At 49.0% G+C, this 15,640-nt stretch overlaps 1 protein-coding gene across 1 annotated transcript in view; it reads left to right on the top strand.

Moving 5' to 3' along the window:
- Positions 1–15,640, top strand: part of STAB2 (stabilin 2) — an 880,852-nt gene that overhangs the window by 723,570 nt on the left and 141,642 nt on the right. Inside the window, exon 54 of the mRNA XM_086919174.1 lies at positions 643–699. Coding sequence (XP_086775300.1) covers positions 643–699 — 57 coding nt within the window. The remainder of the gene's footprint in view (positions 1–642; positions 700–15,640) is intronic.

Genomic DNA, 15,640 nt, shown 5'->3' with positions numbered 1-15,640 from the left:
TGAAAATAACATTGTTATTACATGATGGCATTTGTAAGAGGGGAACTGCTGTGGAGGCGTCGCTACTATATGGCGATGCAAGTCTGCTGTGGTGCTTCAAGTGGTTCGGCCTTGTAGAGTTAGAGTGCTATTGGACTGAGCAATAGTGGCCCAGAGTTTACAATTCACAAAGGACTCGGAGAGGAAGGTATGTATAGTAAGGCGAGTCTACCAAAGGCTAAGATTTAGCAGGGAACAACTGCTGAGATCAAGTACAGGGTATGCGTCGTTCTTGTTTGTATTAATAACTTGCAGATATTTAATAGTTTAAAGGGACATGTTTTAAACAAATTAACCGTAGGCTCACATCTCTGTGCTGTAAAAGTGCGCACACTGGATGGGGAATACTAAAATGATGCACAGATCCAGTAACTTAGTTATACTTCTTTAATGCACTATATTCAAATTCGTAAACGTTTGCTAAACTTTGACTATAGAATTCCAAGCATCCAAATGTATGTTGAACCTCTACGGTTTGGGACCGAGATGAAATCTGAGACTTCATTTAGATTAAAGGATTAAAATACCAGCAATACAATTCAAATACTAAATAGTTCCAAATGTTTATTTATAACAACCTTGAATATCTTTTTTTTCTTGAAGGGACCATGCGGCTACTGTTTCGCCATGCCATCATGCCCCTCTGGTAGTAAGAGCACGGTAAGCTTGACTAAAAATTGATTTCACTCACAGGCTAAATTGCTACACTGTGAAAAATGTTTTTGTTATAAAAACGAAAAGATATAGAGTCAAAATCATGAAATGTTATTCATATTTAGCCTCAAGCAAGTTGCTGAACATCAGGACACTGTCAAACAGGTGGGAGTAAAATGATAAATGTAATATTAATAAACAAGAAGCAACCAGTTAGAGAACCAGTTACAAAGTTGAGGAAAAATTAAATGAGAGGAGTGAAGATGGTGTGACTGAGAGAGAAAAGGAAGGGGGGGACGGGGGGGGGGGGGGGGGGTGAGAGAATAGACTGACTTAGAAAGGGGAATGGAAAAACCATTATTAACAAAAACTATCCGCTCTAAACAAAAGTTTGATGTCAATTTTTTACCTCGTCAAGTACATAAATGTATTCTGATATTTTAGTAATTTCACGCATATTCTTTTTCTTCTTCTTGACGTGTTCTTTATGCACCTCGGCCTTTAGTCTTCATTTACATGAGTTCCAATTGCCGTGATAATTAAGGGTGGACGTAGTTCGCGAAGTAGCGGTACGCGAAGCTACGCGAAGTGCACTTCGCACCACGCGAACTTCACGTAGCACTACGCGAGCTGCATAGTAGCATGTTCGCACTGTGCAAGATGCATTTTTTGTGTATAACTTCAACACAGGGGCTTTAGTCCCCGAGTCCTGTAACGGCTGCCAGCAAAACTTTTCTCATGTAACTGGCGGCCAATCAGAGTGCTCTCTCTCGCTAGAGTCTGACTACTGATGGCCCAAAGGAAATAAATCTCCCTGGGCAAATCAGAATTTAAATTGACTATTGCGAACACAACTGTCCAAATATACAATTATTTTTCAACCTTAATTTCTCAAAAACTACAGAATGTTTATATACACCAAATCACAAAAAAGCACAGACTGTAGTCCAAGATCTAGCTTCCTGAAAATTTAGTCTAATTCCATTCATCAGTTTTTGCTGTAGACTTCTCTAAAGAAGAAATTTCCCGGTGGGTACTTTTGATTGGGAAAGTTTGGGGGTGATCCGTGCAATGGGGACCAAGAATTTGGGGCACAAAATAAGGTTGCATTTGTAATGTTAATTCCCATAGGAACCTTTAGCCACCTCTCTTGCCCGAGCCGCAGAACGGGCTTACACCAAACTTGGCAGAGAGGTAGATGTTGGTTCAAGGAAGTGCCTTTTGCTTATTTGGTGTACTTCTGTTCAGTAGCTTTTGAGAAATGTAAGTTTAAAATTATAGTGATATCTCTGGGCGCAGATATTTTATGAAAGTTTCGCGATGAATCGCGGATGCACTTTCCAACGGGAATGCTCTGATTGACTGGTCACAACCTGAAAAGAAAGTTGCAGCCACCATTTTATCTATTGGGAACGAGTCAGGGGGCTGAAAATGTGTGAAAGCTCACATAAGGGGCCAGGGTGGAGATACTCTGTCCCCATGGTTCAGAAATGGAGGAGTTAGTGACACAAGTTATGTGTCCAAAAATAATTATTTCATTGCAAGCAATCTTTGCGACAACAACGTGACTGCTAGCGTGCCCCCTTTTGTACCACCACAGGGACATTGCGAATATTAGTGAATCAATAATGAGCATTCTTATAGAGATATTGACATTCTGATAAATGTTTTTATAGAGTTATTTATATTGTGTGTTATCAACTGTGATGGTTAGAATTAATTACATAGTTATAATTTTTTAATATGGTGGTGGCTATTAAAATCCTGTTTTTGCTTTCCGCTTTCGTGACATAACTGTGGGAATGTGGATGAGCAACATCATCATGATGTCCGGAGTCAAAGCGAAAATGGGTTTTAGAGGTGGTTGTTCTAGAAATCCAATAAAAAACATGAGTTTAAAGTGTACAGTAATAAACCTCTAGTGTGTAAAATACTGTAATGTGTGTACATATATGTGCTTTCAATTTATGGAACAGGCGAATCGTCGTGGTTAACATCGTTGCGACATCCCAAAAACTGTGAAAACGGAAAAGAGGTCTAAAAGAAACTTAGGGGGCGTGGCCAAGATGGCGGGCTGAGCGGTCGCACTTGCCGAGGGCTCCCGGACCCCTGAATTCCTGCACCGCTCGGAACCGCTGATTCCCCCCCGGATCACGCGGCCACCGAGCCTGGTGCTTGCAGTGGAGGTGTGAAGAGCCTGCTGAGCCTGGTTTGCGCCGTCGGGGACGGGATTTTGACCGGCGGAGCCCAGATCGGACCCCGCTGTACGACCCGAGTGGGAGCTGGAAGCCGCGAGTCTCCCGACCCTCGGTGTGCGACGAGGCGATCGGCCTCTGAGGTGTGCAGCCCGCTGTGGTGCATGTGCTGTTGGAGTGGGATTCGGCGACGGCTACGCGTGCGGCCTGGAGCTGTCCAGCAGCGGCTGTACGGAGCGGAGCGGAGCGGGGGTGCAGAGCGGTGGCGGAGTCGGCGCCACCTCGCTACGCCAGCCCGTGGCTTGACGAGGCCTGCTGGAGGAGGTCGCCTCGGCTGGTTATCTGTGCGGAGCGGGGGACCGAGTCTCCCGAGGCTGATCTTTCCCTGAAGCAGCGGACCCCGGTGGCTGTAGCACTGTGACCTAGCCCCCTGGCCGGATTTCTGGTTCTTGGATCGGAGAAGGAGAGAGGGTCTCCATCTTGGGCGTTGTCCCCACGACACTACTGAGCGGCCATTTTGTGGAGTCCGGCCGGGCAGCTCATCCCTCCTGGCGCTCTTTACGATCACTCCCGGCTGGCATATAGCCGCTTTCTCTGCTGTTCAGCGAGCCTCGGTGCCCGTTCTCGCTCTATAATGTCGAATGCCAGGGGACAGCGAAGAGGCGACCGGACCTTGCCGGAGATGCTGGGGCGGGGCGCCCTGCGCAGCGGAGGTGCTCAGCCGGCCGCGACCTCCCCGGCACCTACCAGGGGGGCAGAAGGTGGAGAGCCCCCGGTGACGAGGTCCTTTCTCGAGTCCCTGTTTAGCTCCCTGAGGGAAGACTTCCAAGCACTCAAGAATGAAGTGGCCGGGGAGGTCCGCGAAGTGAGGAGAGAGATGGACTCCCTGGGGGAACGGGTGAACACGGTGGAGGAAGCGGGCCACTCCAGGGATGAGGAGATCACCCATCTGCAGCAGGAGGTCCTACGGCTCCGGGAGCAACAGATTGAGCTACAGGCCCACGCCGAGGACCTTGAAAATTGGTCCAGGCGGAACAACATACGGGTCCGCGGAGTGCCGTCTGGTGAGGAGGGTGAAGACGTGACGGCATATCTGGTGGCCCTCTTCCGAGCGATCCTGGGGGAGCCGGAGGACTTTCGGATTCGCATTGACCGGGCACACCGGGTGGGTCGCCCCCGCAGAGCCACGGCGCCCGCCCCGGACATTTTGGCCTTCCTCCCGAACTTTCCTTTGAAGGAGCGGATCCTCCGTGAGGCACGAGGGCAGCAGCCTTTTCGATTCCGGGACCATCCTGTGACACTGTTTCAGGACTTATCCACAGTCACGTTACAGAAGAGGAAATCCTTCAAGATCGCTACGGACTTCCTTCGGGAGCATGAAACACAGTACTCCTGGGGGCACCCCTTCCGCCTGATTTTCAGGTGGAACGGTGTCCTACATCAACTTCGGTCCCTTCAAGATGTTTGCGCGGTGTTGGGCCTTACTGCAACGGACACGGATACCCCGGCCCCGCGACGGAGGCGCAGCACTCGTAACGGCTGGCAACGAGCTGAGAGGGGGACCTCTCCCCCGGCGGAGCGCCCGGGCTCGCCTGCAATCCGGGCTGAAATGGCGGCTGCCATCCAGGAGGCCTCCAGAGTGGCGGCGAATGGCGAAGTGGCCTTGACGGCCTGAACTCACTCCGGGGGGAGTCTACTTTAGCTCATTCTTATTGCAGGTGCGGGGTTTCGGGGGGTGGCACGGGAGGGAGGGCGAGTGCTGAAGGTGGTGGCTGGACGTCCACTGGGTTGACTTTCCACAGCCTTGCCCGTTTTGGGCCGGACTGGGACAATGTCTTTTTTGAAAAGTTTGAGAAGCGGGGGAAGGGGTTGGGACGGACGGGCAGCTGTTTTGATTTTGGGACCTAGAGGGGGGCCAGTAGCGGGGGGTGGTGTGGATTTGCTGGTGTAGGGGCGGAGGGGGGGGTTTTGGTAGTGGGGTGTTGGGGTTCGGGGACTGTACTGTGCCAATGGTTGATTCAGCGTTGCTCTGTTTTGAGGTCTCGAAGGGTGCCTTCTGTGTTTACTGACGGGGCTTTGCCTTTTGATATGTGCTCCCTGAACTCTCTCTTTGATGGCTCTTAAGGTGCTTACTCTCAATGTGAAAGGGCTGAATAATCCGGTTAAGCGGCGGGCAGTGTTATCCCTGTTGGACAACTCACAAGCGGATATCTGCCTGTTGCAGGAGACCCACTTGCTGGCTAAGGACTGCTCGCGGATGCGAACCCCCAAGTTCCCCACACAGCTATTCTCCTCTAGCACTTCCAAGACGGCAGGGGTGGCCATTTTGTTTTCTAGAAGGTTCAGGGGCGAGGTAGTGAGCAAGGTGGCGGAGCAGAAAGGAAGACTCCTGGTATATAGAATCAGGGTGGGGGGCTTAGCACTGACTGTAGGCTCCGTTTATTGCCCCAATGATCATCAGGACCAATTCTTACACAGGGCCTTGGACGACGTTGCTTCCACCTCGGATAGGCACATAGTGTTGGGGGGTGATCTGAATCTGGTTTTTGATGCGGCGCTGGATAGGTCTGTGCAGCGGCGCCAGCAGTTGGGTGAGCTTTCGGGCTCGATTCGAACTCGACTTGCGGAGCTGGACCTGCATGACATGTGGCGCTGCCTCCACCCCACCACCCGCGCATACTCTTATTTTTCACACGCCCATAGATCTTATGCGCGCTTGGACCACCTCCTAGTGTCAGGCCCGCTGCTCCTTTTGGCTTCAAATGCAGACATGGGGGTCCTTTCTCTTTCTGATCACGCCCCAGTTGAGGGCGCTTTCACTCTTCCGCCGGTGGCTCGGTCGAGGGGGGTTTGGAGGCTCCGAGATACACTTTTGCATAGGCGGTCGGTGGTGGATCAGATCAGGGCGGCCATCTTGGCCTTTCAGACCGTGAACGACAATGGGGATACCTCCCGAGCGACACAGTGGGCGGCCCTTAAGGCCGTGCTCCGAGGCGAATTTATCGCGATTTCCGCTGCCGAGAATAGGGACCGGCAACTTAAGAGAGACGAGCTCACCCGGCAGGTGAGGGAGCTGGAACAGGTTCATCACAGGACAGGGGCCCCCAGGGTGTGGAGGCGGCTGAAGGCGGCGCGGAAGCTCCTGGCAGCCCTAGACACGGATCGGGCGGAGTACGCAGTGCTCCGCCTGAAGCACAAATATTACACAGGGGGCGATCGGTGTGGGCGGCTCCTGGCTAACAAACTCAGGGTGCAGCACCAGCAGCACCGAGTGAAGGAACTGCTGGACCCGGCCGGAGGCAGAGTCACGACCGATGGACACATAGCGGATGTCTTCCGCGGCTTTTATGCGGACCTCTACTCCGAGGAGCCCCCTTCGGCCCAGGCTGAGGGGGACTACCTGGACTCGGTTCCGCTCCCGTCGCTGACTCAGGATCAGGCTCAGTATCTGGAGCGTGACATACGCACTGAGGAGGTGGTCACGGCGATATCCCGGCTCAAACTGGGCAAGGCCCCGGGTCCGGATGGCTTCATTCCGCTGTTTTACAAAACCTTCTGTCAGGAGCTGGCGCCTCTGCTGACTCGCCTATTTAACTCCTTCGCAGAGCCGGGAGCTATCCCCTCCGAGTTTCTCCAGGCCACGGTCTCAGTGATCCCAAAGCCGGGCAAGGACAGGACCGCCTGTGGGTCCTATCGTCCCATTTCGCTGCTGAACACCGATTTGAAGGTGTTCACCAGTATTTTAGCGGCACGCCTGGCGTTGCATCTCCCCGGCATGGTTGACTCGGATCAAGCGGGCTTCGTGCCCGGTAGGCAAACGGTAGATAATACGAAGAGGGTGACGCACATTCTCGAGAAGGCTTCTAGGATCCCTGGAGAGAGGATGCTCCTGTCCATTGACGCGGAGAAAGCTTTTGACAGGGTGCACTGGCCCTACCTTGAGAAAGTCCTGGGCAAATTTGGGATAGGGGAGAAGTTTAGTCACCTGATCTTTAACTGCTACCGGTTTCCATCTGCGGTGGTCCGGGTGAACGGCGGCAGCTCTCGACCCTTCCCCATTGAACGGGGCACGAGACAGGGATGCCCGCTCTCCCCTTTGCTCTTTGCCTTGTACATGGAGCCATTTGCCCAGAGGGTTAGGCAGAACCCTGACATTATCGGGGTCCAGATGGGCGGGTTTCGCCACGCGATTAGCCTGTACGCGGACAATGTCATTCTGACACTGGATGACCCGCGGAGGTCGCTACCGGCCTGCGTGGAGGAACTGAACTTATTCGCTGACGTGGCGGGCTTTAAGGTGAACCTGGGTAAGTCGGCCGCCCTGGACATCTCGCTCTCTGCTGCCACTAGAGTGGAACTGCAGAGGCTTTACCCTCTGAGCTGGTCCAAGGACCAGATCCCGTACTTGGGGATCCTGCTGGCGCCCTCCCTCCCGGAGATGGTTAAGGCCAATTACGCAGCTCTAGGCACTAAAATCAAGGAGGAATTGGGCCGGTGGGATAAAGGCACGCTGTCGCTACTGGGTAGGGTGGCCGCAGTGAAGATGACCCTTCTGCCTCAGGTGCTTTACCTCTTCAGAGCATTACCGCTCCACCCTCCTGCGGGGTGGCTCGCGGAGACTCAGACCGCCATTGCGCGATTCGTGTGGCAGGGCCGTAGGCGGAGGATCAAGAGGGGCATCGCTATGCTCTCGCCCGAATCCGGAGGGCTGGGGATACCGGATCTACGGAAATATTTTCAGGCCGCTCAGCTCCGATACCTCGTGGAATGGAGCCGGTGGGAATCTGACAAACACTGGTTGTTCCAAGATCAGGCGGTGGCGGGTAGGACGCTGCAGGAAGTACCATTCTTGAGGCGAGCCCATCGGCCCCCCAATCTTTACGCGTCCTTGGTGACGCGGGTCCCGCTCCAGACGTGGGACTCGGTGGCTGCCAGATGCGAGTTGACTACCTTCCCCTCTCCCTTCACGCCGCTCATTGGCAACCCGGACTTCGGCCCGGGGCTGGAACAGGGAGCCTATGAACGCTGGCGGGTGGCCCGCTGCTGCACTCTGTACCACTTGTACTCCCCCGAGGGAGTTGTCTCCTTCCAGGACTTGCAGAAGGATTATGGCCTCCCTGAGACGGAACGCATGCGATACATGCAGGCGCGCCACTGGGCATTACAACCCCAAGTGCGCGACGCGGCACACAGGGAAATCACGGAGTATGAGCGTTGGTTAATTACTCGCACGTCGGACGCCAAACTGATCTCGGACCTGTATAGAATGCTGCAGCCCCCCTCATTCCATATTCACAACCCTGGTCGGGAACGATGGGAGCGAGAGCTTGGGCGCGAGCTGAGTCATAAAGAATGGGACCACATCTCCTACCGCGCGCGCCACTCGGCCTACCACACGGGTCTTACAGAGACCTTTACTAAAATCTCGACCTACTGGTACCGCACCCCGGAGAAACTGCACGAGATGGACAGGGCGATACCAGAGACGTGCTGGCGCAACTGTGGCAACACTGGTACACTGACGCACATACTGTGGGATTGCCCCCTGCTGGCTCCGTACTGGGAAGAGGTCTTGAGCGAGGTGGACAAATGCTTTGGGATAGAACTGCCTAGGTTCCCGGCCTATGTCCTGTTGGGGTTGCCGAATGGGTTGATGTATCCCCTTAGGTCCAAGAGGGGTAGACAGATCGCAATTGCGCTGGGGTCAGCGGTGCAGAATATTCTCATACACTGGCGCACTACAACACTTCCCTCTGTAGTTGGTTGGCTGCACAGACTGTGGCATGTTCTTGGAATGGAAAAGATGTCCTTAGTGGCCCTGGGGGATACTGATACCTTTGAGGAATTGTGGGAGCCCTTTCACAGCCTGTTATGTTCCGAGTTCCGAGAGATTACCTGCCCTAGATATTTGCGGTTGTTGAGGCTGACGCCGCCGCCGGACCCGCCTGCCTGAGTGGGTGGGGTTGGTGTTGCATAGTAGAGATTCATGGAGAAGTTCACAGTGGCGGAGACGGTAGACGCTGGCACAGTACAGGGGGTGGGTCGGGGTATGGCAGTTGGGGGTTCAGTTTGGTTAGGTAGGTTTTTTGGAGCGGGGTTGTTTCTCCTCCCTTCACCCCCCCCCTTTTTATTTTTCTTTTTCCTTCCCCATTCGTTCTTTCTTTTGTTCCTTCCTTCCCCCCCCCCCCTCCCCTTCCCTCGTTGTCTGTCCATGCCCACAGGTGCTGAAGCTATGCTCCCGAGTCGGACGGAGCCTCTTACAAATTGTAACTGTATTATTGTATTGGCTGTATGGTGCGCACTGGTGCGCGGATCTTGTGGGTCACCTGTTTCTTACCCCTCTGTGTCCTATCCCACCCTGCTTCAATAAAATACTTTAAACCTAAAAGAAACTTAGTAAAAAAGTATGGGTTTAAACATGCTTTAAAAGAAGTATGTATATAGTTATATGTGTCGTGCAATGTTCAGAATGGACTTTTTTACATATTATTTTTCGATATGTTGGTGGCCATTGAATGTCTACTTTTGTTTTCAATCAATCAATCAAATAACTTTGTTTGGTCATCAGACCATAAAAGTACAAAGTGCATATGCAACCCAATAAAACTTTAAAATATTAAAACCCATCATAAGCTTAAAAAACACAACAATTCATAATTTTTTACATCAACTTAGGAGTCAGTGCAATAATCACTATAAAAACACCAGCAAATCGGTTCAAGATGCCTAGCACATGAATAAAACAGGCTAATTAAAACTATGTTGCTGAAAGGCGGTACAAGTAGTCTGTTGTAATTATGTTTCCACTACATAAGAAAACATAAAATCAGTTTCCAATGGTTCGCTCAAAAATATTATGTCCTCATGTTTAAGCTCAGTAATTCCAGTATCAAAGTCTGGGCATGTTAGGATAGGATTAAGGCTGGGCTCTTGGCCTTCTTTCATAAGCCCCACATATGTCCCAGGAACTTCGCAGTTGCGTGCACCAATGACGGTCTAGTATCTGATTTTAGTATGCACAGCGCAGCACCGCAATCGCAGATTCCAAGCTGCTTACAACTGTGGGCTAGCCATTTTGCCTGAGTCAGAAATATGCAGGGCAAATAAAGAAAACATGGCCAATTGATTCAATTGGGGCAGGGAAGCAGGGACAGCCTTTAATCTGGACAGCATTACATGACCAAGAATTATTAAATGAGTTTACCGGCAAGGAGCCGTCCCTGATTGGTTTTATGCTCATTTCCAGTGATGAGGGGCAGAGTGGTGTACTCGATGGAAGGGACACTAAATTCCTGAGAAACTTGTTCTCAGATGCTGTTAGGTCGCTCAATTTTTCGAAGCCCCAGAGCTCTGCCCCATAAAGGGCTCTGCTCGCTGTTTGCTTTTGTAAAGCTCCAGGGCTTGTGCAACTGGTTTTGTGTAGGAGCAACAGTGTTCCTTCCTTAAAGTCCCAGTTATCTGTAAGAACTTAAGGTGGGCCTTGAATAGGTGCTGTTTCCAAGCCATTCCTTCGGACAGTTTAATGCCCAGATACTCAAAACTATTCACTCTAGGAGGATATTATTTAGAGTTTAATACCCCTTAAAGGATTTATGGGGGTTCAACATCATCAGTTTCGTCCTAGAAGTGTTTATTTCAAGACCCCTCTCATAACAGAAGGTCTTGAATCGATTTAATAGAATTTGCAACCCCTTAGGTTTTTTAGCAACTAGAAGAGTGTCATCTACGAAATGCAGAGTTGCGATTTTTTGTTTCCCTAGGCCGGCCACGTCCACTGGAGTTGCTGCTAGCAATTCAACCACTTGATTAATGTATAGCAAGAACAATGTTGGGCCCAAAAATGCAGCTCTGACAGACCCCACGCATGATTTTAACAGGATCAGTGACTTGTCCCTGTCCGCCTTGGCACAAGGTCAAATGCTGACTTCAGATCTATAAATTCCACATAGAGAGTTCCCTTGCCCAGTGTTCCCACCTTCCAGTAGAATAAAAGAAAGCAGAAAACCTGATCAATTGTTCCCGTTTACTTGCGGAACCCTGCTTGTAGTGGGGACAGAATGTTATTGTCGGCCATCCAATCTTGAATCCGCACTAGAAAAGATGACAAAATACTTTCTGGGTCCAAATCAATCAAACTAATGGGCGGATAATTGGCCGCATTGCTTCGTTCACCCTTTTTAAAGATGGGGATCACGCCAGCTCCCTTCCAAGAAGAGATAATATGGCCCCCCTCATGTAATTAGAGAGTTCCATTATGTATGCAACCCAATTATCCTTATTGGAGCAGAAGAGATCTCCTGGAATCCCATCCGGCCCAGGTGCTTTAGCAGGAACAATTGCCTCTATAGAGGCCAGCATTTCCTCCTTAGAGAAAGAAAGACTTAGTATGGAATGAGTTAGGTCAACAGGAAGTGTCCCTATATCAAAGCAGATGTATTCTTGTACAACGCACCAAAGCGCTCATACCATGTGTTAGCTGCAATATTATTGGCTAGGGGAGGTGAGTTTTCAGAGTTTCCCTTCACTACAAGTGCCCAGAACTTCCTAGTGTCTGGTTGGAACAAGCCTCCCCAAGTTCGCTCCACTTCTTCTCATCCCAGTCTCACTTAGTTCTTACTTGCATTATTTTGTAGAGCCTCCTTAGATCACGTGTCAGGGGTATATTCTTAGATCTAATGGCTGTGGCTAATTGTCTTCTTAAGGACCTACATTCCCGTATTAACCACGAGCTTGCCTTGCATGCTTCTCTCTGTTTTAAGCGAGGGTTGTAGGAAGGGGCAGTAAAATTCCGGGCTAATTAAACAAAAACCTTTGCATGCAAGACACCACTATTCGCGATGAGCTCGGCTCTTTTAGTGGAGGTCGAATCGCAACCAGATGTGCCTCAAGCTCCCTTTTTATGATGTCAAGTTTCAACTCATCCCTCATGAACATTGGCCATTTAGGGCGACGCTTGTCATTCGAGGGTACCACCTCCTTAGTAGTTAGTTCATTTTTTACTATACTGCCATTATCGCCCCAAAGGAACTCTAACTTCAGGCTTAACTAGTTGTGGTCACTTTCACAGGTGTGGGCTTTTGTTTTTCTGTTTTCGCAACGTATCTACGGGGATCGCAACATCATTGCGAAGATCCCTAAATACGAAAAGAAAAAAAACCTTTAGAAAAACACTCCACAAGATTTCGGGTACTAGGGTGGCTCTGATAAGAGCTATTGCATTGGTTGTGTGTATATGGCTGCTACACATACAAGCAGATGCAGAGCTTCAGGTTAGTTAGAAACACCCAGTTGCCCTCATCTGTAAAATCCACTCCATCATTTCTATAAATTCCATGCATGACAAAACACAGGTTGTTGTTACAGATACAGCCCATGTGACGGTCACTGAGGAATGTAGAGCTAGTTTTATTAACATGTTTCCTGGATTTGTCAATCTGTGGACAGAATTGATTTGACCACTTCCATTTCTGTCTTTGGCATATATTAGAGTACACCAAGACAGTGTGAGGGAAAAGTGACATCAGTTCTGCAAAGGTTTCTTTCATTAGACTTTCTGGCCCTACCCCAATCAATGTGCCTAGGTCATTGCCACCATGATGCACAATCATGAGGTGAGGATTTTGGGAATGTAGAATGGATTTAACCAAAGGAAGCAACAGATGAAACTTTAACCTTCTCTGGCCAAACCAAGTAATCTGCACATTTGGCAAACCCAAGTCTCTGTGAACACCTCTTTCTTTTGCAGCCTCTTTAGCCCAATAGATATAGCTGTGCCCACAATCCACAAGCATTTTGAAGTGAAATAGTAATAGCAGTCAGGAGATGGTTGGAGCTGAATAAGGTAGTTTTCCAAACAAAAAGCAGTTAAACAGGAGTTTTTTAAAAATATATATTTCATTGGATACTGTCAGCATGAAAGTGAATACAATTAGGTAGTGTGTCGGATGCCTCAGCAAGAAGTCTTATTATTAGCTGTTGTTTAAGGAAAGAAATGTAATGCAGACACTGATATGCTTTTGAATCTTACCAAAGAACTATCTTGCACTCTTCCAATTACTCAGGCGTTACCCGTCCACTTATTCATTTACTCAGGTACTACTGTTGCACTGATCCATTCCTTCATGCACTACCCTTGCACTCATCTATTCACTCAGGTACTAGACATACACATATCGAATCACCCAGGCACTACCCTTCTACTCACCCATTCACCCAGGCACTACCTGTACACTCATCTATTCACCCAGACATTATCCATACACTCATCCATTCACTCAGGCAGTACCCTTATACTCCTCAATTCTTTCAGCCACTACCCATGCACTCATCCATTCACGGAGGCACTACCCTTTCAGTCATTTATTCACCCAGGCATTCTCCATGCACGCACCCATGTATCCAGGCACTACTTATGCACTCATCCAAGCACCCAGGCAGTACCCATGCCCTCATCCAATCTCCCAGGTACTATCCATGCACTCACGCAATCATGCAGACACTGTGCATTCATTCACCCAATCACTCAGGCACTATCCATGCACTCACCTAATCACCCAGGTTAAAACCTTGGACTCACACAATTACCCAGGCACTACCTTGCGCTCATCCAATCACTCAAGAGTTATGCTTCGTTTACTCAGGCAGTACCCTTGCACTGATCCATTCACTGATACATTGCACTCATCTATTCACCCACGTACTAACCATACACATATCCAATCACCAAGGCACTACCTTTGCACTCATCCAATCACCCAGACACTACCCATTCACATATCCAATAACCCTGGCACTACCCTTGCACTCATCCATTTACTGAGGCACTACGTATGCGCTCATCCATTCACTGAGGCACCACCCATGCACTCTTTCAATCACCTAGGCATTATCCATGCTCTCTCCCAATCACCTATGCATTATCCATGCACTCATCCAATCACCCAGGCACTACCCTTGCACTAATTTATTACCAATGCGCTCATCCACTCACCCAGGCAGTACGGATGCACTCATGCAATCAACCAGGCACTACTCATACATTCTTCCAATCACTCAGGCACTAATGTTGCACTCATCTGTTCACTCTGGCAGTATGCATGCACTCATCCATTCACTCAGACACTACCCATGCACTCATCGAATGATCCAGGCACTACCCATGCACCCCTTAATTCACTTCATGCACTACAGTGCACACATCCTATCACCCAGGCACTACCCTTCCACTCATCCATTCATACACTCTATACACTGCGTAGATCATAGGCTCTCTTGTTGCTCTCTGACAGCTTTAGCGCGGGGACATGCCGTGATGGCGTTACTGAGCGCTCTATAAGCTCTTTATTATTATTATGCAGGCACTATGCATGTGTTCATCCATTCACTCGGGCACTATCCAAACATTCGTCTAATGACCCAGGCACCACACTTACGCTCAGTCATTCACTCATGCATTCACCCAGGCACTAACCGTGCACATATCTAATCACTCAGCCATTATCTATGCACTCATCCATTTGCTCAGGTACTACTGTTCCACTCTTCCATTCACTGAGGCGCTATATATGTATACTTATCCATTCACCCACACACTACCCAGGCACACATGCAATCACCCAGTCATTAAGTTTGCACTCATCCAACCACTCAGACACTACTTATGCACTCAGACACCATTGTGCACTTATTGTAACATCCATGAACCAGTTGTGCACTCATTCACGTATCCATACAGCAGTCATACACTCATTCCAACATATATAAATACTTTATCATATTTTTTAACTGTAAAGGGCGGTTCCAACAAGAACCTTTTTTTTTTGTCTTTTTAAATTTTTTTACATTTTTTGTTGTTTTTTAGATAACAAAAATGGAAACTGGGACAGCAGGAATTGAAAAAATGTGCACTGCAGAATGTGCAAAACATATAAAAGTGGGAAAACATTGCATGTATGCTGGTTTGCAGCATTGTGAATAGTTGTAAGAGCTGCTCACCAGCACTTATGAAAACACTACAGTCCATGCAGTATCCGGCCATTCTTGACATCTCTGGAGCCATATATGTTGCAGTAATCTGCACCTCAGAAGGGAGTTTTTGACCAAGGTTTGTTGCTGCTGTCTCTGAAGTAGATATTCATCCAGCTTCCCTCTGCTTGATAGCTAGGTGGAGAGGTTTTTATGATGGGTGTTTAGATTGTATAACATGGACGTTGTCCCACATGAATACTTCTTGTTGGTACCTCTAGAGAGGGTCTTCTTGCAAATTGTGCACTGCCCAAGTTTGGCAGTTGTTTTTGATTCACTGGATGAGATTGTAAAAAAAAATCCCAAGCCACACCTGCTCTCTTTTATGTAGGCTCCTGTTCTTCCAGATCTTCACTGTCCACCTCCTCCACATCCTGGTCCAGCTATTGTTCCTGCTGACCCCCATCTCCTTGATAGTTGCCATTTCTGATAGGAAAAAAAACAGCAAATCGGTTCAAGAGCAAAATGAATCCACTTGCTCAGAATAAAGTTCTATGAAAAAAGATTCAACAAGGAGGACTGGGTGTGTACTTCCTATTGATTTTGCTGAAAAGTATATTTTCCCATCATATTCCTTGCTGTCCCTGTCATGGTCCCGGTCATGTGATATTCGCTGTGACCAAAATCATCGCGGTTACTGCGGTATGAAATGGGAATTGTAGGAGGAAAGTTTGTTGGACTTAGGGGCATATTACCAAGCAATAGTGATAATTATCGCTATGCATGGT

Source organism: Lissotriton vulgaris, chromosome 1_1 (assembly GCF_964263255.1).
Source record: "Lissotriton vulgaris chromosome 1_1, aLisVul1.2, whole genome shotgun sequence".
NCBI lineage: Eukaryota > Metazoa > Chordata > Amphibia > Caudata > Salamandridae > Lissotriton > Lissotriton vulgaris.
This window is presented reverse-complemented; position numbering and strand designations above follow the sequence as displayed.